The sequence below is a fragment of the Falco cherrug genome, chromosome 1, assembly GCF_023634085.1.
Source record: "Falco cherrug isolate bFalChe1 chromosome 1, bFalChe1.pri, whole genome shotgun sequence".
NCBI lineage: Eukaryota > Metazoa > Chordata > Aves > Falconiformes > Falconidae > Falco > Falco cherrug.
Window position 1 is genome coordinate 114988526 of NC_073697.1, and position 23420 is coordinate 115011945.

Here is a 23420-nt window from a genome sequence, read left to right on the forward strand (position 1 = left end):
AGTCACCAAGCAGCATCCCCACCCCACCAGGCCACCCCTGCCCAGCTCCAGACCCAGGTGGGGTGTCCAGCCCTGGAGAGACCCACTCACCTCCAGCGGACCCAAAAGTGGCAGCTCCAGGCTGCTCCAGCACAGCCAGCAGTGCTGTCCCAGTTGAGCCCTTCCCTGCTCAAACCCACTCTCCTCCCAGGGATCAGGCTGGACCGTGCCAGGAGGACCGTCTCCCTGCACGCTAATGGCACACATAGCTCAGAGCACATCATTAGTGTGCGGACAAATGAGTTCCTAACACAAACTTGGGAGTCGCAGATCACCCTGGGCCCCAGGGAAGAAAGAGTCCAGCTATTAAAAAAAAAAATAAAAGAAAAAAAAAAGAAGAAGAAAAAAAAAAAGAAAAAACACAAGGAAACCCCCATGGACACATCTAAGCAGACTTGCTGCTGGCAAACATTGTTTGGAGCTCTGCATAATGTATTTCCCAGACCTCCAAGGAAGTAATGCAGTTATGCTCCTTTCCCAGCAGACTTCTCTCCCCTCCTCTCTCTTCGCTATTTTTCAAACAATTTTTTCCCTCTAAAAGCCTCTTCCCTACCGAGCCTGTGTTCCTGCCTCTTTCATCAGCTTTTCTTTTAGAGCGAAGACCAAGACACATCTGTAGCCAACGCAGATGAATTCACAATCAGCCAGACATTTTAGTTTCAGCTCGCCTGACACGTAAGAGCCCGTTACCCAGCCCTCACCAGTACCTGGAGGATGCTGGCAGTTAGCCTGAGAGCAGGGCAGAGCCAGAGCCAGCCCACAGCCCTGCAGTGTCCACCAGCACCCACACAGGCACAGTGACCATGTCCCACACCAGTTTGCACCCAAAGCCAGAAGAGCCCAAGGCACCTTTGACACGACTTTCTGCTCTGATGGGCTTCTGCAAGTGCATGATCCATGGAGGTCATCTCCCATGGGCAGCTCTCTGCACCATCCTGGAGACAGGAGGGGAACCAAGGGACTCCCCAGAAGTGCAAACTGTGTATTTTCAGGTTATTTTGCAATATTTCTAGATATCCCACCAATTCCTGCTGGGTAGCCCAAAAAAACCATTAAGTATTCAAAAGAAAGTGATTCTTTTCACTAAGAACCAGACCTGTTGCTAGACATCACGTTCACCTGAAGGCACCAAAGGAGAGTAACCGCCTTAAGGTGATCACAAGTGCAAAGACCTTGATTTGCACTAATAGCCCTGTACAGACCCAGGCAGACAGGGCCAAGGTCACAGTGGGGCAAGCACAGACCTAATTCCTCTTAACCTCCTGCTGCACGGTACAGCCCAAGGCAGCAGAGACTTCTGCTGGTGTCTGCAGGGACCAGTTCTGGTGTTTAAATACCACTATCGCATGACAAGCCACAGGCACAGCAGTGCTGGCCTCTGCCAGGTATCCGAATTCGGTTCACCTGCACAAAACATCAATGCCAGCACCTGGCAAGGATGAGCAGTGAAACCCTTATATACACAAATACACAAAACAGCACGAGAAAGCATGTTATTTCATTTCAGGTGCATGCAATCTGCTCCAAGCATATCATGAAAACCAGGATAGAGCTCAAGAAGAAAAAGAATCTGTTTTCTTCCCCTTCCCTAAATGGTCCCTGATATTATTAACTTACAACTAGGTGCACACACACTTCGGGCTGTGCTGAGAGGGGGTGGATGAGCTCTAAAGGGTGTGGATGGGCTGGAGCAGGAGCTGCAGGATAGGCTCCAGCCCACCCCAGCCAGTGCCGGTTGCTCCCCGTCCCCTCTTGCTTTGGGGCTGGGGAAGGCAGTGCCGCTGGGTACACACTGCCGTGGCTGGGCACACGTTATTTCTGCATCGCCCACAGCCACCGTGCACAGACAGGATCTAAGCAGAGGCTCATTCCTGCTGGTTCCCTTGAAATGCCATGAAGGAATCCAAATTCTCGGCGAGCTGCAAAGTTATTTCCTTTTGGTTGTGCCCCAGATCGAACTAGCAGCAAGAATTTGAGCTGTGCGTTGAGCAAACACCAGTGAGCACCCAGCAGCCACCCAGCCCCATCACTGGGACCCGTCAGCCTGCTCGAGGGTCCTGGTGGGCACCTGAGAGGGGCAGCTAGAGGGAAAGCAGCAGTCTGTCGGCCAACAGCTCTGGTACGGGCAGCAAGGAGGCTGAGAGGCCGGGGCGATGATTGAGGCCCGTTCCAGAGCCGAGCCAAGCCGAGCTGCACAGGGGTCAAGGTCTGAGATATTTATTGGGTGGCAAAGAGCCGGGCTTGTGCGGCTGCAGCCAAAAGCTCCTGCCAGCACGTTACTTAGTCTTCGCAAACATGGTTTTACAGGAGTGTTACAAGAAGGACAGGGTGTGTGCAAAGTAGATGGGTTGCAAAGCTGCCCCCATCTCCCTGCACAGAGAGACAGCAACAGAAACTTCTCTGCTGATTAACCCTTGAGCTCCCGAAATGGGAGGACCAGACTGAAATGGAGCCAAGCACTCCTCTGCTCCAGCCTCTGAATCTGCACTTGGTTAGCCTCGGGGTTTGTGGGTTTTTTCCCTTTCTGCTTTTTATTTAAGAAAAAAGCAAGCTCTCGCCCAGTGACCTGGCAGTCTGAGCCCCGGCTGCCCACGGTGTCCATGCGCTGGGGAAGGGATGCCGAGTCCTGTGCCATGCCTATCCCAAGAGCAAGGAGGGACAGACGGACACGAGTCGCCGCTGCTTTGGATGTGTCACATGGTGAAGGCAGCAGCTGCCCGAAGGAAACACAAACAAGACTTGTGCAAGCACTGCCCCAGGACAGACGGCACCAAGCATCCCAGGATGGTAAGCGGCACAGGGAGCACTTGAATGGTGCCATGTGGATGGTCCTCCACAGCTGGGTGCTGATGCCCCTAGTGCAGGTCCCTGCACCACTACAAGCCACTGCCCTTACCAGCCATGCTCCCCATCACCTCCCAGAGAAGCCAGAGGCACCGCAGCAAGGACCTCCATGCCCTTCCCTTGGGACCTCCATGCCCTTCCCATACCTTCAGCAAGGGACTACGGACCACGCACCTTGATGGAGGCACAAACGTGCCTCCTGAGCCCTCGTCCCCCAAAATGAGCACGATCCTCTGCTACCAGTGCTGCTGCAGCAGCTCCACCCAGCAGGAGAGATGGCCGTGCCATCCATCCATGCCATCCATCCATGCCCCTGGACCACAGGCAGCACTGCGCAAAGCTCCTCCGTGATGATGAGAAATGTAACTGGGCTTCACAAGAGAGCAGAAAGGAAACCCAACACCTCCGAGTCTCCCAGAGAAGCAAAATTTCCCAACAGCTTCTCCCTCCCAGTGGGGTTTGTCCCTCTTCACCCATTCCTCAGCTTATCTCCATGCTGTGGCGGGAGGGGACGGGGCAGAGGGTGGCTGACACGGGGCACGGACGCGGCCGGGGGCGAGCGCCGGCCCCAGCCAGGCTGTCAGGCTATGGGGAGGGAGGATCAGCGCAGGGCTCAGCAACAACAGCCTCCAACCACCGGGCTGGCTGGGATATTGGAAACACATGTTTGTTGGAGAGAAAGAAAAAAAGCAGCCGAATATCCACACAATTGCTGCTTGCCGGCGGGTGAGAGAAACCAGAGCACACGGCTGGAGAGGCTCCGGCAGGGGACGGGGCTCCACACCACCGCCTGCGCGGCACAGGAGGGGCAGCTCTGCCACCCAAACTGTGCACCCTCTGTGCAGGTAGCTGCCCGCAGGGTCTAAGCATCATACACGCTTTTAAGAGTTAAACACCCAAAGCGATGAGAAAAACCTTGAGGTAGCTAATGCTGCAACACCCCAACCTGCTGAGGCAGGGCCTGCAGATCAGGGCTTGAGATAAGCGGGACCAACTGCGAGACTGGCTTGAAAACATCACCTCCCTTTGAAACGTTTTTTTGCTTTATCATATTAAACCATAAACGTGTCGTCGGCCCCTCTGCTCCCAATCAACAGCCAGTTACACAAGAAGAGCATAACTGGCCTATGCAGTCATCTTATTCCAGTGAAGGATGCATTTTTGGTCTACCCACTGACAGAAGCAAAACAAAGTCTTTTCTATTGGAATAAATCTCTACACAGGGAAGAGGAAAAGGCTGACATTAATACAGTGCTGGCGGCTTAAGTTTACTTTTGAAAACAGACCCAAAAAAGTCCCCATACAGACAGAGCCAGGAGTGGAAGGAATTGACACAAATCAAAAGGAAACTTAGGTCTCATTTTATGTTGTGATACTTTAAGGCACGTTATTCAAGACACATTAAGCGCCCCAGATTTTCACTGCGGGCTACATGCCTAGGAAAAAAAAAAAAAAAAAAAAAAAAGAGAGAGAGAATAAAAAATAGAGCAGGATCTGGGCCTTTGATGCTGTTGCTTGAGAAGTGCCAGAGCCAGATCTCTGCACTGAATAAACTGCATCCCACTTGCAGACTAGTCAAAACAATCTACCAAATACCCTTAAAGGGTGAGGGTGCTCACCCCCTTGGTAGCAGGAGGGAAAACAGCTTCTTCCCTTATAAAGGCAGGGGCACAGCAACAAAAATTAACGTTGTGTTTGCGAAGACAGCCTTTCTGCCCAACCTGGGAGCTCAGTGACTTGTGTCTGTCCTCGGCTGAGCAAGCAAGGTGACGGAAGCAGAGCAAGCAGCTGGCTGGAGCTCAGGGAGGCTCTGATGGCCCCTCGGAAGAGGAAATGCCACATTTCTCTGCTGTGTCACCGCAAGAGGTCCAGATGCTCCAGCCCTAGGAAGGACCAGCTTCACGCTGCCCTCAAGCTCCCCAAGTCCCCAGGAAACACACGATGATCCCAAGGATGACCCCAATGGCTGAGCTGCCGAGACCGAGTGCAGGAGAGGGAAGCCCCGAGGGTCTGAGCGAGGACAGCAGGGTACGTACGAGTGGCCGGTGGCTGGGATGAAGTATATACAGCAGTGCACCCGTGTGTCGGGGATCCGCTTCTTCCGGTTAATGTTGATCTCCTCCTGCAGGTACTTCTCGTACTGGTCATTGATGAACTTCATGATGGGCTGCCAGCTGCAGAGAGAGGAATGCAGGATGATGGGTTTGTGTGAGGGATCTGGACCATCCTGAACCTCCCTCCTGGCCTGACTGTGTGAAGCAGAGCCTGCCAAGCCGGGGATGCTCCGCATCCTACAGAATCCCGTAAAACAAACAAACAAAACCAAAACACACTCACACGAGTTCCTGTCATCTCCCATTCATACAGCAACTGTGGGCAGCAGGGAAATCACAAACGCCAGATGCTCACTGCTTGGCAACCCCCGCACATCACAGCAGGCGGGGATTTACTGGCTGGTTTAGACAAGCAAGTGCCTAAAACGTCCTCCCTTCTCTCCTCCTGGACCCAGCTGCTGAGTGGGGCAGGGCCGGGAGCATCCTTTGGCTCCTTTGCAGGGTGTCATGGCACAGGAGCAAGAGCAGCATCAAATCCACAAGCCCATCCCAGCTTATGGTGAGGAGAAGGCACCTGCCATCGGCCAGTGCTTGCCCTGGCCCAGGGGCCATCCCGCACAACCAGGCACTGTCCCAGGGACTCCTGGCAGGGTTCAGCCTTCAGAGCCACATGAGCGAGGTCGGGGACCAGCCACGCCAGCACAGCTGCTCCCAGCCGCAAACAAAGGTTGTCTCATGCCTGGAACAGCAGGATGTTTGTGGGCTCTCACAGGGTCCAGGATCAGCCCCGGGGAGCATGGCACTGTGCTGCCACCCACAACAGCCCTCTCCTCTGCCCGCCACAGAGTGTGGGTGGCACAGGACCAGGCTATGGCCCTCGGCACCAGCTCCAGGTCAGGATGCCCCGGGGCTCAGGCACCTTCCCTCTGCACCAGTCCCCACATCAGCACAGCCAGCTCACCAGTTCTCGTTGTTGATGTGGTCTCCGAAGCCCGGGGTGTCAATGACTGTCAGCTTCATGCGAACCCCTTTCTCTTCTATCTCTGAAACGGAGACAAAAGCCAGGACGTAAGGCAAGCATTGATGGGTCCTCTGGCCAAGCCCACCCTCCCAAAATCAGCTGGAGGGCTGGAGCTGGCTCCCAGGGGAGAAACGCACCTTCACAGCTTCTAACAGGCACAATCAGCCCTACAAAGGGATGCAGCACCAGTGAAGTGCCACCCCTCTACAGCCACCTCACTTGTTCCATCACAATTAAGACAATGCTGGTGGATAAATAAAAAAATAGATGTTTTCTCAGCCCCGCAAGCACCTCTGGAGGGTAAAAGCCCTTTCAGAGAGTTGAAAAAGGAGGTTTAGTGGAAGTCCACAATCCCTGTGAGCCCCCAAGACACAAGGCAGAGCAAGACCAAAAGCCAAAGCACCAGGTGGGATCTGCACAGCCTCACCATGAGTGATGGATTTGATTTCAATGGTCTTGGGGATCCGCTCTTCAGAAGTCGGCTGTACAGATTTCCGGCTGATTTTGGATTTGAAGAGGGTGTTGATTAACGTGGATTTCCCCAAGCCGCTCTGACCTGGAAAAGAGTGGGATAAGCCACAGTCAGCACTTGCTCGTTTCCGGCCTGTTTTTTCAGGGGCCAGGAGATGGGGATGCTGACAGACCCAGCCTGCACCGGATCTGCAGGACAGGGCTAAGAGGGGCAGCTGCTCCCCTGAAGCCCCCCCTGCTCAAGGAGCCTGAGTCCACCCCGGGCGGGAGGATGCTGCGGGCAGCGAGCACCTTCCCGTGCTCCAAAGCAGCCGGCCTGCTGGGAGCGAGCAGGTGAAGAGGGGGTTCTTTGCATCCAGCCAAAATCACAGCAACCCCAAGAACAGGCAGACACTGCTGGGGATGTTTTAAGGGCTGCGGTGACACTCAGCAGCCCTGAAGAAGGGCACAGCGACCAGGGAACCCCAGGAAGGAGCATCCCAACACATCTGTGCCTTTAACCCCCTGCAGCCTCCCCTGTCCAGCTCCACAGGAAAGACTTTGAAGGCAGCTTGGCAAGCCCTTAGCTGGACAGGATTAACAGCAGCAACAGTCTGCCAAAACTCAGCCCTGCAGCATCCACTGCTTCCCTGCTGGACTCGCTTTTGCAATCGGACCAGCTGGCTGCACAGACCCTTTTAAACAGGTCTAGGCCAGGAGCTCCTCTGAGTCCCACAAACAACACCCCAGGAAGCACATCAGATTCCACTACTTCAGAAAAACCAGCTTTTAGAGAAAGCATTTTTATGCTTTATATCCCAGAGCTGAGGCTGATCTGTGTGGAAAGGACACGAGCAACTCTCGACTCTCCAGACCAGTTGTCCCACAAGCTCAGAGAACAATTTTCCCAAACAAAGAAAAGAAGAAACTCCTCAAAACCCAGGCAGCAGATGCTTGGCTTCAGAGCTGACGTTGTGGCCCCTGCAGGACTCCTGCACACACCACGGGAGTCCCTTCAGCCCCGTTCTGCCAAGCTACGTTGAAGCCAGCCACCGTAGCACTGCCGTCAGCACGTCCCTAGCACCACAGAGTATCCCTAAGCACAGACTCAGCAAGGGTTTCACCTACGTCCTCCAGAGCCCTGACTCATCCAGGCTGCCAAAGGCACCCGTGCCAAGCACAGCAGCACTGGGTAGCACCTCCTGGCCAGCCCACTCCCTGAGCAAACAGCAGTTTAGAGCTGAGTTTGCAACGCTCCTGATGGCACACTGCAATCCAGTGCAGGAAAACGCCGTTTGCCAGCCACTGTCACAGCTGGGTTGTACAAGGACCACACGGACCAGGCTGGGGTCATCTGCTCCCGGTCCTCTGCTGCCTGAAAACACAGGGGGCCAAGCACAGACAGGTCTGGAGCTGGGAGCAGAGAGCCAAAGCAAAGCTCTCACTGCGCTGCTCGTCACGGAGCATGTGGGGAGAGGGGGATAGTGGGGTGACACATCGCTAGACCTCCTGGCAGTTGGTCTCTGTGTTCATGCCTGTCCAAGCCACTGGAGCTGCTCTGCCTGGAAAGGGACCAGAAAGGCAGTCACGGGTGCAAAGTCCCCCTCTGAACCGCGCTGCAGGCTGGCCTCGCCGAGCGATGGATGCGGATGCACCCCGGGGACCCAACGGCCCCAGCGGCTGAGCGCAGGGCAGACCCGCTGCCACCTGCCCCACCGGCAGCCCAGCGTGCTGCCCGAGCTGAAACCTGGCAGGGGAAGCACGGCTGAGCCCGCAGCACCCGGCCAGCCCTGCCCTCCTCCCAGCTCTGCACCAAAAGCTGAACACAAAAGATGTCCTTTGGATTTTGTTTTTTTTTTTTTTTAAGCTTAGCCCTTTTTTGTCATCTCCACAGCCTCAGAGCACTGGCAGATAAGCTGACCTCAGGCTGAAGCCCCCTCTCAGAGCTTCAGTTAGGCTGGTGAAAACCTTTCCAACAGGGACGCTGGTATGCAAGGCAGAGGATTTCCAGGAAGCCCCAGCACAAGGACACAGTGCAGGTAGGGTGACCCCCCCACCGGCAGCCGTGCTCCATTCCCACCTCCTGCACAGGAGAAGTCGCCTCCCTCCTCTTTTCCCTCATCTCCTGCCTGTAAAACAGGGATTACAACGATTTCAATGCAAGGACTTGCTGCTTAAGACTGGATGGGAATAATGGAGCTAAACTAATCCCTGGAAGCCCAACCATCCCCTAGAGAAGCGCAGTAGGATGAGGGCTGGCTGCTGCCCCCCAGCCTCAGCAGAGCACCCCCCTCCCTGCGGGCACCCTGCGAGATGCTGCTCCTCCCGCATCCCGCATCCCTCCCGCATTCTGCATCCCTCCCGCATTCTGCATCCTTCCCGGCGTTTCTGGGAGGGCCAGGGCTTGACTTGTTTATGCTGCCACGAATTCCCCAGCCTGTAAACAGTCAGCCCAGAGCCTGCCAAGGGAAGAACAATGTTTTCCAGCCGCGCTGCAGCACAGGCTCTCATACCACACACATCGCTGCCAAGGCAAAGCCGGGCCCTTTCCTGAACATCCCTCTACATCTGCAAAGCAGAAAGCCAAGGCACTGCCGCAGCACAGCCTGCTTACAGAAGGATGAGTGGCTCTTCTGGCAGGGAAACAGGGGCTCGGCTCATGCAATCTCGCTTGGGGACTCTCAGCATCAGTGCTGCAATCCCTCTGCCCCAGGAGAGCTGCTCCACTGGCAGCAAAGAGCTGGGTTTGTTAAAAAACGTTGCAAGAACTGGTTCAGCAGTGGCTGGGTCTGCAGCAATCTCTCAGCCTGGAAAGCCCTCCCCACAGATCAAATTGTGTATGAAAATATCAAAATGGGAAAGGCAGAGCATCAGCAGGGCTCACTGGGAAGTTACAGCACACTGGTATCTTTTATAGAATTAGCAAAGTCTGGATCATGTCCTCCCATAACGCCAGGCAGCCCCCCCAGGCTGCAGGGGCTCCTACCCCGCAGGCACCCCTGCACAAGCCTGCAGCCCTAGGCAGCTCCTCGCAGGAGGCATGGTGCTGAGGCCCCAGCATCACGCCACAGACCATGGCCTGGGCTTTGCTGGTCTCAGCCCCTTCCACCTGCCCTGTGAGACTCAGGCAGAGCACCCTGCCGCCTGCCCAGCCCCCCCATGAAGGGCTCCACGGGACCCGGCCACACACACACACATAACTGCAAAAAAGCAGAAAAGGCTTATTTATTTTCCCCTCTCACACAACGTCCCGTAGTGCCTTCCAGCTCTCCAGTATACTCAGCATTTTGCTGGCGAGGAGCCGGTGCAGTCCCTGGCACCGGGAGCCCAGGGGCTGCAGGAGTGCAGACTCCCCCCCAGCAATGCAGCCAGAGCAGCAGCAATGCAGCCAGTGCCTCCAGCTGAAATAGAGCTCCTTCATCCCACCCAGCCCTCGGCCTCAGCGAGCTATTGAACATGAGCTTGTGGGCAGCAGGGTTCGGACACACAACCTTCCAGCCCTCCCTCCCTGCACATGGACACCCTCTGGGACACCCTCATTCCCCCCTGTGCCACACTGCGGGTCCCCAGAGGAGCCACCAGTAGCAGACACCACTCAAGCCAAAGAACCCAGCTATGCCAACCCCTCTTGCTGGGCTTCAGCCCCACCAATAAATCGCACACCGCATTTCTTCCCTGGTACTTGTAGCATGGTTGCCTGAGCTGCACAGCACAATACAAGAGAACTCGCAAGCAGGGATTTCACCCAAATTGCTGGAAATACTAGCAAGATAAGGGCTCTGGTCTACCCTTGAGCCCTAACATGCCCCCCGACTGCTCAGACCAGCGCAGGGCTCCCAGGTGAGCAGGCAAGGGAGGTCCCTGAAAGGCTTCGGTGAGTCCCGACACCCCTTGCTGTGTTGTCCTCCGGGACGTGCCTAAGGGTAATGCAGCCCAAGACGTGGAAGATGCGCAGGACCACGGGCCATGTCACATCAACAGCTTTAACGACAGCTGAATTCAAGCCAGCTCCTCGGGAGCAGGGTTTGCTGACTCCTAAGGCAGAGACCCCAACACCAAGCCCGAGCTGCTGCTCCCAAGGAAACTCCAGAGAGGACAAACATTGCCACAGAAGAATAAAAACAACTCGCTAAGCACGTTACGGACAGCTGGAGCGAGGGGAGAACTCACCCACGACCATGATGTTGAACTCAAACCCCTGCTTCATGGCTTTCCGTCTCATCTGCTCCAGGATGGCGTCTATCCCCACGTAGCCGAAGTCCGCAGCCGGCTTCTCCGGCCGCGTCGGCACCGTCTGCTTGGGGCCGGCATCCCGTGGAGCGTCCGTCATGCCGGGTGCGTGGCTGGGAACTGCCTCTGGACCTGCAAAGGCAAAGAGAGGGTGGTCAGGGGTGGCAGGCAGTACCAAGCACACTGGGATGCTGCTCCTGGCAGGGAATGAAAGGAGCTGCCTGTTGCATCCAAAGTGAGAATAAAGCCCACGTGCGGGCTCATGGCATGGGGAGGCTAAGAAGGGGATCTTCCTTCACCTGTAATTACATTAAGTTTGGGATTCCCCTTCTTAACTTACTGGATTTGCCTTGATCCCTGCCCACATCACGAAGCCTGCCGCAGCAAAGGGATGCTGCTGTGGGGGGACTAGGCACACCAGGTCCCGTGAGCAGCGGCTCTGCCGCTGCAGAGCGAGACTCAGCACCAACAAAGTCCTCAGCCCAAGTCTGGGAGTTTATTTAGTGAGTGACGAAGGCTTTTAGCAACACAACCCTGTGCCCAGGCACTGCCGTTAAAGACTTGCAGACCTGCACAGCCTGCCCACTCCTTCGCACTGCTGTAATTACAGTGCTACACAGACTGCTGGCATGACTGTCTCGCAGCCACGTTTCGGGGAACTGGATGGCTTTGCAGACAGAGACATCCTCAGCATCTACTGACATGTGCCCCGCTCGAGCTCCAGCTGATGCAGCACAGAGGCTGTTTGCCCTCGCTTGCAGAAAACCCCAAACCCAACACATCTGCAGCAAAACAGGTTGCACCAAACACCCACGCAGCCATAAAGCTTTCGTGATCCTGCTCCAATTCTGCCAATACCCACCCGAGGAACCCAAACCCTTCGGCCTCCTGCAGAGACAGGGCACTCATCACCCCTGCAAGCTGGCTCCAGTGTGCACCATCCACTCCGCAGGCACCAGGCAGGAGCATCTGCCGCCGGGAAGGACAAACCGCCCCTGCTGCGCTCACCAGGCGATGCAGTCTGCTCCCACCCAGCCCCAGCTGCTCTGCATCACCCACAGCGGATACAGCAAATACCCTGAAGGCAGAGCATGCACAGGGTCAACATGGCCCTTGCCGGCTCCTGGAGGTACCAGCCGCACACAGCAAGCTCCTCTGATGCAGGCACGGGGAGGGAGGCTTTAGGAAAACACACTTCTGAGAGCCCTCCCCCACCCCAGGCTGCTGCCGATCAATGCCTGAGTCCCTGTGACCACCAGCCTAAGCAAGTGTTTTATTTTTGCTAAGCTTTTGGCAACACTTATTTGTTATGTTTTTCTATTTATTATTATTAATAAAAACATCATTATTTGCAGAGGACTTATTGCAAAGTCCTCATCCTCATTCCTTCAAAACAGCAATGTGGCTCTCGGCTTATCTCCTCACCCCACTGTTATTTCTAGCCTTTGATGAGGTGCTGCCTGGCTTTCCCTCCCTCCCTCCCTCCCAAGGGATTTGTCTGTAGGAACATGGCTGGTCCCAAGGGTCTCCTCCAAACACAAGCCCATCATCCCTTCTCCTCCAGTGACAGGCAGGAGCCATGGGAGCATCATCAGACCAGAACCTCCGGGGTCTGCAAGGCGGGAGTGCTCATTTCGTATAAGCACAGCACACCCCCACATGCTCAAATACAGGCTGAGCAGAAAAAACATACAGAAAAATAATAAAAAGCAAACCCAGAACTGATCCCAAAGACTGTTGGGTCACTTTGAACACTTTTTTCCAACCCTCAATCCCAGGCTGTGCCGAGCAGCATTACTCACAGAGCTGGTGGAGAGCGAACACACCGTAGCTGACACAGACGGCAGCCACACGCTCCCCCCCAGGCACACACGGATCCAGGACATTGCACAGCTGGCAACACACTGCCACGCTGCCCCTAGCAAAGCCAACCAGCCCGGCATCCCCAGGGTCTCACCACAGATCCCAAATTAGCCCTGTTCCAAAATGGCAAGGCCAAAAGTGAAAAAAAAAATCCCTACATACCACTGGGGGGTGGGGTGGGGGGGGGGGAGAAGACTAAATCGTGTGGAAAGTATGCTACCACCAGCAGCAGCGCCCGGTTTTTAACTCCTGCAGGCGCCGCTTGCACACATGGGGCGAGCCTGAAGCGCCTGGTCCCATGGGACAGGACGGCAGCCTGGGAAATTGGTGCAGACAAGGTCCAGCTGCACATGCAGAGAAATTAAGAAATCAAGCAAATGGAGCAGAAAGCCACCCTTCGCTTGCACTAAAGGCCAGGAGCATCTCCAGCACCTCCTGGCTGCTGCGTATCCATCGAGCTGCCCTAACAAGCAGCCAGCAGCACAGAAGGGGCTGACCCCTCCCCAGGCAGGGGGACGTGCAGGGAAACCTGTCCCCAGCGCAGGGAGCAGATGCTACGTGCTGCCTCGCCATATTGCTGTCAGTGTGAGAAGGGCTTGGGACTCCCCAGCCCCCAGCAAGACAAAAGCCACAGGAAGCGTGGGGCGATGGCAGGCGGCTGTTTGTCACCACCGAGCACACGCAGGCGCGCTGCCACCGGGGATGCGCTCCAGCAGCACAGCCAGCAGCGTGGCCCACGCTTGCTTCGGCTCGCCTGTGCGGAAAAAGTGATTTAAAGGACATTTTCTTCTAGCACCTGGCTCCTGTTTGGGAAAAAATAAAAAAAATTAATATATTGCAACTAGGAGCGTCTGCAGGACAGCAGGGATGCAAAGACACAAACGGCCTGGCAGCACCAGCAGTCCCCCAAGGGAAATGCTGCCACCCAGACCTGCACTTTTCTTTTTAGCTTCCCAGCACTGAGCTGGTCCTTTCTTAGCAAAGACTCTGGCACCCCACTTGGCTCCAAGGCGTTTGTGCCAGCAGAGGCAGGATGTGGCTGAGCCACAGGACCACTCCATGGCACAGGCACACACGGATGCTGTGCTGGGTAGCAGGGAGCACTCCCAGCAGACACTTGTCTAAAATAGAGCAATCCTAGAAATAAATTGGAGCAGAAGCACTGGCTGCCCAGGACACGCCGCAAGTAGATCCTGTACTTGTCTGACCCGTAGTGCTCTCCGTGGGGATGGTGCCAAAACTGTGGCGCTCTCGGTGCCAGCGCCGCCGAGCCAACCCTTCCAGAGCCCTGCACGGAGGGATGGATTAACAAACACCCAATGCTGTCAGGAATTCCTGACTGCCACCAAGTCCCTGGCAAGAGCAGGATCAGACCTCACACACTATTGCTTCACCAGTGCCACCGTAATGCAGCTGCTTGTCCCTCCCACAGGGAGGGAGGCTGGGGAATCGCACAGGCTGCACAGAGTAGTCTGCAGCTCCCTCCGGCTGGCCTTTTCCTGGGTAAACATGAAGCACGCGGCAACACGTGCTTGTGCCATATTTAGACCTCCTCTGCCAGGGAAACCCTCTCCATGCGGGCACGGGAGATGTTGAGACCATCAGGGCAGCGCTGCATGGAGCGGGAACAGACCCACGGCTCCAGTCCGGGCGCGAGGCTGACTCAGGACAGCTGCTCCAAAGATGATTTTGCCAAAGACTCTGGGCTGTTGCACTGTAATTGATGCACGTCAGACATGAGCCAAACCCAACATCTGCGAAGCAGCAGATGAAAGGCACCCCGCGGGGGAGGGGAGCCCCCCACTCCACCAGCCAGCTGGACCCTGCCGTGCACGGGCGGCCATAGGACGGGCTTTGTGAAACGCTGCTGGCGAGGGGCTGCCAGCAAACCGAGGGCTTAGAAATGCTGCACTGATGCCACGTGGCTGCAATAGCCCAGGTTGGCTGCTGGCAGGGGATGCAAATGCAGGCTGTAGGCTCACCCAAACTCGGGGGCTGGCCGTCCTCATCGAGGATTTGGGGAAGGGATCTGTAGGAGACCAGCATTCCCACTGCAGATATACAAAGGTTAAATAACCATTGAAGAGGCTGAACTGGGAACATCTCATGTACCCCAGTTCCTGGCTAGACCCAGCAGCTCTTTACTCTGCTCCAGCGATGCACGGGGAGCGGGATGCTGGTCATCCAGGAGGGCAGGGCTGACCCTGGAGTGGGGCTGGTCATGGACCTGGTGCTCAGCAGCTGAATGGAGCCACCAGAGAGAGGCCAGGAGGCTGCACCTCTGCCATGCCGCATCCTCGCAGCCACCTGCCACCAGATTCAAACCATTTGCACTATACAGACACACAAACCATCAATGGAGAGATGCTAACGCTTGCTGGGTAAAGCAAAGAAACAACCCTTGGATGCAGGCAAGTATTTGCCACCTTTTGGTGACTCCGCAGCTGATTCTGCAGAGCTACAAGCACCCAGAAGACCAGGATGCTGTGGTGGGCTTAAGTCCCCTTCCCCGCACACAGCAGAGACTGGAAACACTGTGGGCTTCCAGATTTGTTGGATGGGTTCACGTGAACACAGAGAGAAGATTCACAGCAGTGAACAGTGGTACAGCGGGGCATGGAAACACAACCATTTTCCAGGCAGCTGAGCATCCACAGATGTTTTTGAGGGAGCAGTGCAGACCAACTAACCTTTCAATTTTTGGGAGCAGCAATCTTACAAAATTGTGCCTGTAGGGTGTAATAGAGACGTTTTTAGAACTAAAGAGTAAATTTATAGCTCCTAGTTAACTACAGCCGGCCAGCAGGACTGCAGCACACGCAGCCCTATCCCCTTGGCACAGAGAGCCAGTGACCACGAGCTATGGAAATAGATCCAGCCCGCGGAGGAGGTGGCAAAGCCACAGCTTTCCCTTCCAAGGGGACAGGAGTCAGGAGGGAGGGAGGCAGCAAAGCCAGGGCTGGATGCAAATCCCGCATGGCCCAGGCACGGCTGCCTTCTTCGCCTACTCAGTCAGAGCCACTGTGGGATCCTCTGGCACTGAATACAGCAGGTCTGTGCTGGTCCCACCGGGATGCATGGGTACCAGGGAACACAAGGCATGGCTCCATCCAAAACCAAGGGGCAGCCAGCACCCCAGAGGAGGGCTCAGCCTGGTGCGCAAAGCCACCATCACAGACCCTGCAGCACCAAACTGTAACTAAGGGACATTTCTGTTTCAATTGCAATCATCTGTGCCCGGCTGGCACAGCCAGACCTGAGCTGGAGCCTGTCCCTCGCATCCCTGGGCACCAGGCTACGGTTTCAGGCTGGCTGCCAGCCCAGGCCCACCTACTAACTGGTTATGTTCCCTTCTCGGCTTGCATTTCCACCCAGGTGCCAACAGACACGACCCAGAAACAGCAGAGGTTGCTGAACTACACTTGGTTAGATCAAATCCACCCAAGAGCTGTCAGAGAGGTGGCCAGCTGCCTCCACGTAAGATGCTCCAGGCTTGAAGCCTTTTACTCATGCCGGGGCATAAATCCATTTCCAAATTCGAAAAAGGAGGCAGCAATTCCTGCCCTGGAGTGAGCACTTTGGTGGGCTAGCAGGTAGGGCCACAGCACGCAGCGAGGGGCACGCACCGTGCACAGCTGCGCAGGTCGCGTCGTCCCTGTGCACCACATGCACTTCTGTGCTTGCTCACTTCAGGTCACTGCGAGCTTCCCCCCCCCCCCCCCTCCCCACTCCAGACAAGTCCTCTTCTGCAGCTCACCCCTTGCTAACTCTTACATTTCCAAGAGAGGATGCTCCAGGGCTCCCCATCTCATCACTGCTTTCCTTCCCGGCTTAACCCCCTAGCTGCCACAGGCTCCAGTTGTGGGGTTTCTGGGCTGGGATGCAGCCAGCTCATCCCAGAGGTCAAAGCGCTGTGCCGGCTCTGCCTGGACACAACTTCAAGTGCTTGTGGTGCTGCCGGTGAGCTCGGTGCAAGCCCCCATGCCACCTCGGCATGCCCCAGGTCCGCGTGAGGCCGACCACCGCCCTTCCCTGGCTCAAGCACGTGCCAGCCCTCGCCCCGGCAGACCCACATCCTCATTTCTACAACCACGTGAGGCAGCAGCTCTAAACCACTTACAGAGACCTGCAAGGAGTTGTTATGCTGTCCTCCTCCTGTTTGCCCAGGGAAGTTTAAAAGGAAGGAGACGATCATTACAAAAAACCCCAAGTCTTGCCTGCTCCCATCTTGCAAACCAAGCCTGAAGCACGCAGAGGCCTCCAGCCCCAGCGGTCTCCCTGTGTGAGCAGCTTCCCCTGGACCTGGAGCAGCCCTGCCTCGCTGGGGACCCCCAGCCGCAGGGGAACCCCCCAGCACAGCAACACCACCAAAAGCTGCTCCATCAACCGGCCCCACGCAGCCGAGCAGTGGCGGTCAGCACTGCCCTTGCTCCCCGCAGGCAGGCTCGGGGTGCCCGCAGACCCCCTCAAAGCTGATTCCCTGGTGGATCTGGGGAGGGGACCCCCTCCCAACCCCTGCCCGCCCTGGGTGATGGCGTTCAGCACAGGAGGGACACGGAGACCCTTCCCAGCGCCTGGGCAGGAGAAAGCACCTCTCACTGCTGTCGCTGCTCCTCGGCAGAGCCTTGTGCTTTGCAAACAAAGAGGCCGGCAGCACTCGGCGCACTCGGCTCGCCCAAAAAGCGTGGCAGGAGGAACGTACCCCGCACCCCACCGCACGCCGGGCACGGGCACTGCCGGGGCACCCAGCACCCAGCCCGGCCATGGGTGCCCGGAGCCCCCGCGCAGGGCCGGCCTCCCGCGCCTGGCAGCCACCCACTTCTGCAAAAACACGAAAAAGCAAAGCACAGCCAGGGCACCGGGGCCGCCAGCACCCCGAGGGGCGAGCAACCGCTGCCCAAGGAGGGACCTACAACCTGGGCTTTTTAGTTGAGCTCTTTTTAAATTTTTTAAAATGTTTTTCTTTTTTTTTTTTTCTCTTCCTTGTTTTGTTTTTTGAGGGTAGGGAGTTTTATTCTGTTCCTTTTTTTTTTTTTTATTAGGAGGGGCAACTGCACCCCGAGAGCTCGTTCGTGGGGGGCAGCAGCGCGGCGGGCCCCCGCAGGAGGTGCCCCCCCCCTAGAGATGCCCCGCAGGGGGTGGCCCCCGCAGGAGGTGCCCCCTCCAGGAGGAGTCTTCGTCCCCCCCCTCCCCCCCGAGGATGTGCCCCCCCGACACAGCCGCTATTCATCCCCGGACAATGCCGGCAGCGCGGCCCGGCGGCCGCCGAACAACGGCCCCTCTGACAGGGCGCAGGGGCGAGCGGCTGGGCGGGGGCTGCGGGACGAGCCCCCCCGCGGGCACCCCTGCCCCGCCACCCCCCCGCCGTGCCCGGGTCCCCGTGCCTCTCCGTGGGAACCGCCGGGACCCCCCCGCCGCGCGCTCTCAGCCCCCTCCCCGCCGAATAATTCACCCCCAAAGACCATGCCCCCCCCCGTCTCCCCCCCCCCCCCCCCGGGCACCGGCGACTTACCCGCGGCGGCGGCAGCTCCGGCAGCCGGCAGCTCCCCGCCTCCTCCCGCGCTGCCCTCCGCCTCCTCCCCCATCGCCCTTCCTCCTCCTCCTCCCCCACTGCCCTCCCCCCCTCCAGCCCGGCTCGGGGGGATGGAGCCTCTTCGCGGGAAGTTCGCTTTGCCCCAGGGCGGTTTCCAGCCGCCCCCAGCCCGGCCCGGCCCCGGGGGGGGGTCGCAGCGGTCAGGGGAGGGGCTGGGGGTGCAGGGGGTCCGTGCCGGGGTCTTCCCTGGGGGGAAAAAGGGCGGCTGGGGCGCACGCGGTGCAGCCCCCCGGCTCTGGGCCGAATCCTGCCCCTTGCTCCCGAGCATCCCGAAATACTGCCAGCCGAGACGGAAACTCCCGTGGTCCCGGCGGGCCGCGGGCCCTGGGCTCCCTTTGCTCTGCAGCTGTTCGAAGACCCCCGGGCCACACCGCGCATCCCCCAGGGATGAGATAGCAGCCTACAACCAGCAGCCTGGCTGCTTTTTAAAATCATGTCGATTAAGCTGAATAAAGATATTATCTGTCTCCAGAAGCCCTTCCTGTTTTACATCTTGATCACCAGAGCTTCACCACCGTCACCACCACGCCTGCGGCAGAAAGAAGGGCCCCGGCCGCAGAGGTGATGTGATGTGCACAAGGCTGGGCAGGTGGGCTGCGCCCCCCACAGCCTGAGCTCCCGGCTAGTTCTCGGTGGGTCGATCCCCCCAGGGTGTTGTTGGGTGGGGGACAGCCCTGGGCAGCAGACCCCAGCATCGCCTGCACTGCCCTGGCTGCAGGGCCGGAGCAGAAGGGGGTCTCCCTCCCTTCAGAGCCACAATGCAAAGCCAGCCTGCCTCTTTTGGACCCGTGGTTCTGACATACTACTTTTACCGACCCAATGAACTGCAGCTCTCAAAAGATTTGCATTCCCAGAGACCGGCCTGCAGGCAACGAAAGGGTTAAGATGGATTTGCAGCAGTCAGTACCCAAAGGACTCCATTTCCCATGCACAGCCCATGAGCCAGGGGCTACCACTTGTCCATCCTTTTTGGCCCAGTATCAGCATCACCAGCACCAGCATCACCGGCCACTGCCAAGCTCCTGCACCAGAGCAAACCCTACCAACGGTGCTAGCAGCTCTCCCCTGGCTGTCACCTTCCTTCTCCCCTTGCAGACCACCAGTAGCTCTTCCTCCACCCTGGGCAGCCACTACAAGCCGGGCTGCAGCAGCCCTTCCTCATGATGCCTGGCAAGGCTGGCGTGGGCTGCCCGGGAAACAATGGGTGCTCAGGGGCATGAGACTCACGTCCCCCAACTTCAGCAAGTGCCACAAATACCTGTATCTGAAAAAACTCCACCCCAGCACCCAGGGAGGAAACCCACCCTCAATCTGTTTATGCTGCAGTTGTGCATCGCTCTCTGCTGGATTACACCACTTTTTATAACTTAAGCAAGCTTTAACCCCTATCAATGGGCATTAGTGGTTTAATCTCCCTAATCACCAGGCAAATCCAACGTTAGACGCCAAACTGGGCTTGCCCAAGTAGCAGTGGGGTCTGTTTGCAAGTCACTCCAGCCTTGCGGTAGCTGGGAAAAGGCAGGAGCAGAGCTGGAAAGCAGCTCAGCTGGGCTCTGCAAAGCTCTACCCTGCTCGCTCAGGTGCTGTGCTGGCAGAGGGAATAAGCAGGGGGGGGTGGGGGGAGGATCTCAGGTGCACCTGGGCTTTGCAGATGCAATCCATCCTTCATGTCCCTGCTGTTAAACTAACCACATCTGTAATGTTGTGCAGGTGCTGAGCATCCAGCACAGGGTTCACTCGCCCAAACCAGCACTGGCAGTGGAGGAGCGAACAGAGGGTGTTTGGCCATATGAGCACATGCCTTGCTCCTCTGTGTTATTTTTTTCACATTGAAAACACAGACATGTTTTAGTCTTGCCTGTGAGGGAGGGGAAAAATAAAAACTATAGAAAATTTTCCCCCTTGATCACTGAAGCTCTGCAAAGACATCTGGAGCAGGGTGGGAGCTCACACCACCTACAAATTGTTTTTCAGGTTAATTCATAGAAAATATTTTGTTTCAACTCCTATCTCATCCTTCCCAGAAACAACCCAAGGTGCGGGAGCCAGCAGCTCAGAAGGACTATCAAGCGACATTCCTGGCCTCAAAGCAAGTGAGTTACAGCGGGCTCTGGGAACTGTGCTGGCCCTCGTGGAGGCTCTCGGTGGCTTTTGGGGCTGTTTGCGCAGAGGCAGCAGTCGCAGAATGACTAACAGCCACCTCTGGAATTTGTTACGACAGGAGCATCTCTCTAGTCCTGCAAGGAGAGGCAGGGTACCACCGTGCTTGTTCTCCCACTGCTCATTTCTGGCTGTGAGAGCTCGCTCCGCAAACAGGCGGGAGCACCACAGGGAAGGAAGCACCCTTGCTTGCCCCTGCGGTGCAGGTGGACAGGAGAAAGATTAAGTGACTCGCCCAGGGTCACACAGAAAACTTACAACAGAGCCAAGAACTGGATCCAAATCCCCTACTCAGAGTTTTAAAACGACCAAGTCATTGTTCTTCTCTTAAAAAAAAAAAATAATAAATTCTAGCCAAGTCCTCTGGCTGTTGTAAGTCGTACAGAGGGATTTGAACTAACTGCAGATCCAGTTCTTTGTCTTGCAACTAATCTGAAATAACAAGGAAGGTTCCTGCCCACCTTATGCAGTCCTGTGGGTACTACTTCACCTGACACCTCTGCAGGTGCAAGCAGGTCCCCATGTCCCAGCCGTACTGGGAGGGCTCAGTGGGAAAGGTGTTCCCGCACGGATGCTCAGGGAGTGTTGAGAGGAGCAGATAACCAGCAACGGTTTCCACAGTTCCTGAGTTCTGGGGGAAAACCCATCCACCGTCCCTTGCCTTGCACCAGGCAGCCACCCCACAGCGGGGCTGTGCCCTGGCCACGCCAGCCCTGCTCCGTCCCAGCAGCAGTGCCCTGTGCCGGGCAGCGCTTGCTCCAGCCACAGCCCCCAGCATCCCGCAACAGCCGAGGTCTGCAAACCAAGGCAGCTGCACCAGCACTAACCAGCCTGTGACCAACACACTTCACCCCAGGCTGCCCAACGCTTCATTTCAAATCCCTTGAGCACAGGGAGCGTGAGCAGGACATCTCTTGTAGGAATGCTGAAAGGACGTTTCCAATTTGTACTGCACCACATCGATCCCCAGTTAAAAATGCACCGTTAGAGCTTAGTAAATAATTTTGTTTCAATAGTGCAGCAATGCTGACCACCTGCAAGTCTTCAATGACTTCGATGGATAGCTGAAAATCCTACCAGCTATATTTGTAATCTCAGATCAATAGCAGAATGAAAGGCACATCCAGAGACCTTGGTAAAGCATCAGCATGCTCAGTGGCAGGCAGCATGACTGAGAAAAGGACGTGGACTTACAGACCACAAGACCAACAATGTAATTTTTTTAAACACTAAAAGAGACACCATCACTTCTAGCAGGAGCAGAAAGGATCCCCCATTACCAGCAACACCTACAACCAATGCCAACACTTTTCTAAGAGCCTGTTACCATCCGGGAAGGGCTCTGGCTGGTAGCCACCATGGTCCCTCCTGAATGTGCAGGGTGACTCTACAGATCTGTAATGGTAAGACCTACAGAACAAAAATATTTCCTCCCTTCTGGCTGTACTGGACTCCCAAGTCTACACATGCTGCTGTTTGTTTTCTTTCAAGGTACCTGGCTTTTGGCATTGCGCAGCTTCTCTGAGCAGCCCATGTCAGAGAGACATCCCTGCAGGCATCACACCAGTTCCTTCAGAAAAGGGAGTTACTTGGTGGCTTAAATTTCTCTAGACAGAGACAGCAGTGGAACAGCAGGTACCACAGCAGCATCTTGGGGCCCTGCAAGGTCCATCATGCAGAGCAGGGATGTCCTGAGCCAGCACAGCAAGCAACCACCACCAGCCCCTCCATGCCCTGGCCAGGAGCAGCAGCCAAACCTGCCAGCATCATCAAACCATGGCCATTTTGTTGAACCCACGTTACATATCGCACCAGGACTGTTCCCGCTCCCAGTGCACTGAAAACAAGGGGCTCCTCCAGCTGGACACCTTGAGCCCACTCCCATCTCCAGGAGGGAAGGAAGGAAGGAATTATTTCACACGCTGCTGTCAGCCAGCGCACGCAGCTGGCACCGTGACTGTCCTTGGCGCAAGTCTCCTGCTCTCCAGGGAGGCTGTGCCTCGCTTCCCAGCATCACATCCCACTCCCCAGGGAGGCCATGCCTCAGCTCCCAGTGTCACATCCCAGCAGCGCCCCTGCAGCAGTCGCCCTTCCTCTGGCACATTTCTTCTGCAGGGGACCTGTGGCATCTGCTCACTTGAGCAGGGAAGGCAGGAGCCTCCTCGCCGTGCTTGAGCAATCCATCATTTTCCAGAAGGGAATAGGCTTTTCTAGGAAGCCATTCAGGGGTCACAATATTTGGAAAAGGCAAGGGAAAAAACACTCCTCCCAACACCCTTCCCCCTTGCAGGGGACACCAGTTTGCCCACTGACATACCGGTTTAGACAGACTCAGCATCTCCCAGGCAGCTCCCCCTGCACCGCAGCTCTGAGCACAGGTTTTTCTCAGCAGGGACTGGTCTGCCTTGGCACCGAAATGCTGCGGCTCAAGAGTCACCAGGACGGCTCTGCAGATGGCATAGCTTGGCCCTGCCAGAGGAGTCACAAAGGACAAACTGCCCTCAAAAGGGTAAAGCAAAATCCTCTGTACGTCACCCCACCAGCACCCCAGAGCCCTGCTCCACCAAACCCCCACATCCTGCCCTGCAGAGAAGCGAGGGGGCAGCCAGACCCTTGCAGGTCTCGCATGCCGGGGGGCACCTCGCAGGGGTCCAGTGCTCCTCCACTGCTGCCTCTGTTTCTCTCATCACCAGCAACAGGCTCAAAGCGGACCCAGCAGCAGGGTCAGGGGATGAATTTGGTGAAAATTCACCTTTGCAAGAGGGAACAGTATGGAGTGAAAAATTCAGCCACCTGGGTCACCCCACAGCTCAAGCAAACTTGCTCAAGTAATTTAAACTCTGTTTTGCCCCAAAGCGAAATCTCCTCTTTAGATGGGGAGATGCCCAGGCAGTGGCAAGGGGGTGCTCCAGCGCTGCCCAGGCAGCAACATCCCTGGGGGTCACAGCATCCACCTGGTACAAACCAAGCTGCAAAGTGGGTGCTGAGGCATCCTAAGGGTGCCCACAGACCTTCTGCACACACACGTTTCATCGCCAGCAGTGCAATGGATATGCCTCTGCACAAGCTGCGCATAAAGGGCCTTTCTCCGTCCTTTGTGTGCTTCCCCTTTTAAACCTATAAATTCCCACTGGAGGTAAAGAAGAAAGAATTTAGGGCACCCTAA

General features: G+C 56.5%; 1 protein-coding gene across 6 annotated transcripts in view; it reads right to left on the bottom strand.

The window, feature by feature from the left end:
• The window catches only part of SEPTIN9 (septin 9), a 144046-nt gene that overhangs the window by 9900 nt on the left and 110726 nt on the right, over positions 1–23420 (bottom strand). For 5 of the 6 annotated variants that reach the window (XM_027816648.2, XM_055722120.1, XM_027816641.2 and 2 more), the window contains 4 exons: positions 10579–10770; positions 6386–6514; positions 5899–5980; positions 4920–5057 (listed from right to left, as the gene is read on the bottom strand). In XM_027816648.2, the coding sequence (XP_027672449.2) occupies positions 4920–5057; positions 5899–5980; positions 6386–6514; positions 10579–10770 (541 nt within the window). Of the gene's footprint in view, positions 1–4919; positions 5058–5898; positions 5981–6385; positions 6515–10578; positions 10771–18013; positions 18098–23420 lie in introns of those variants that run through there. The other variant, XM_055722125.1, reaches the window with a different exon arrangement.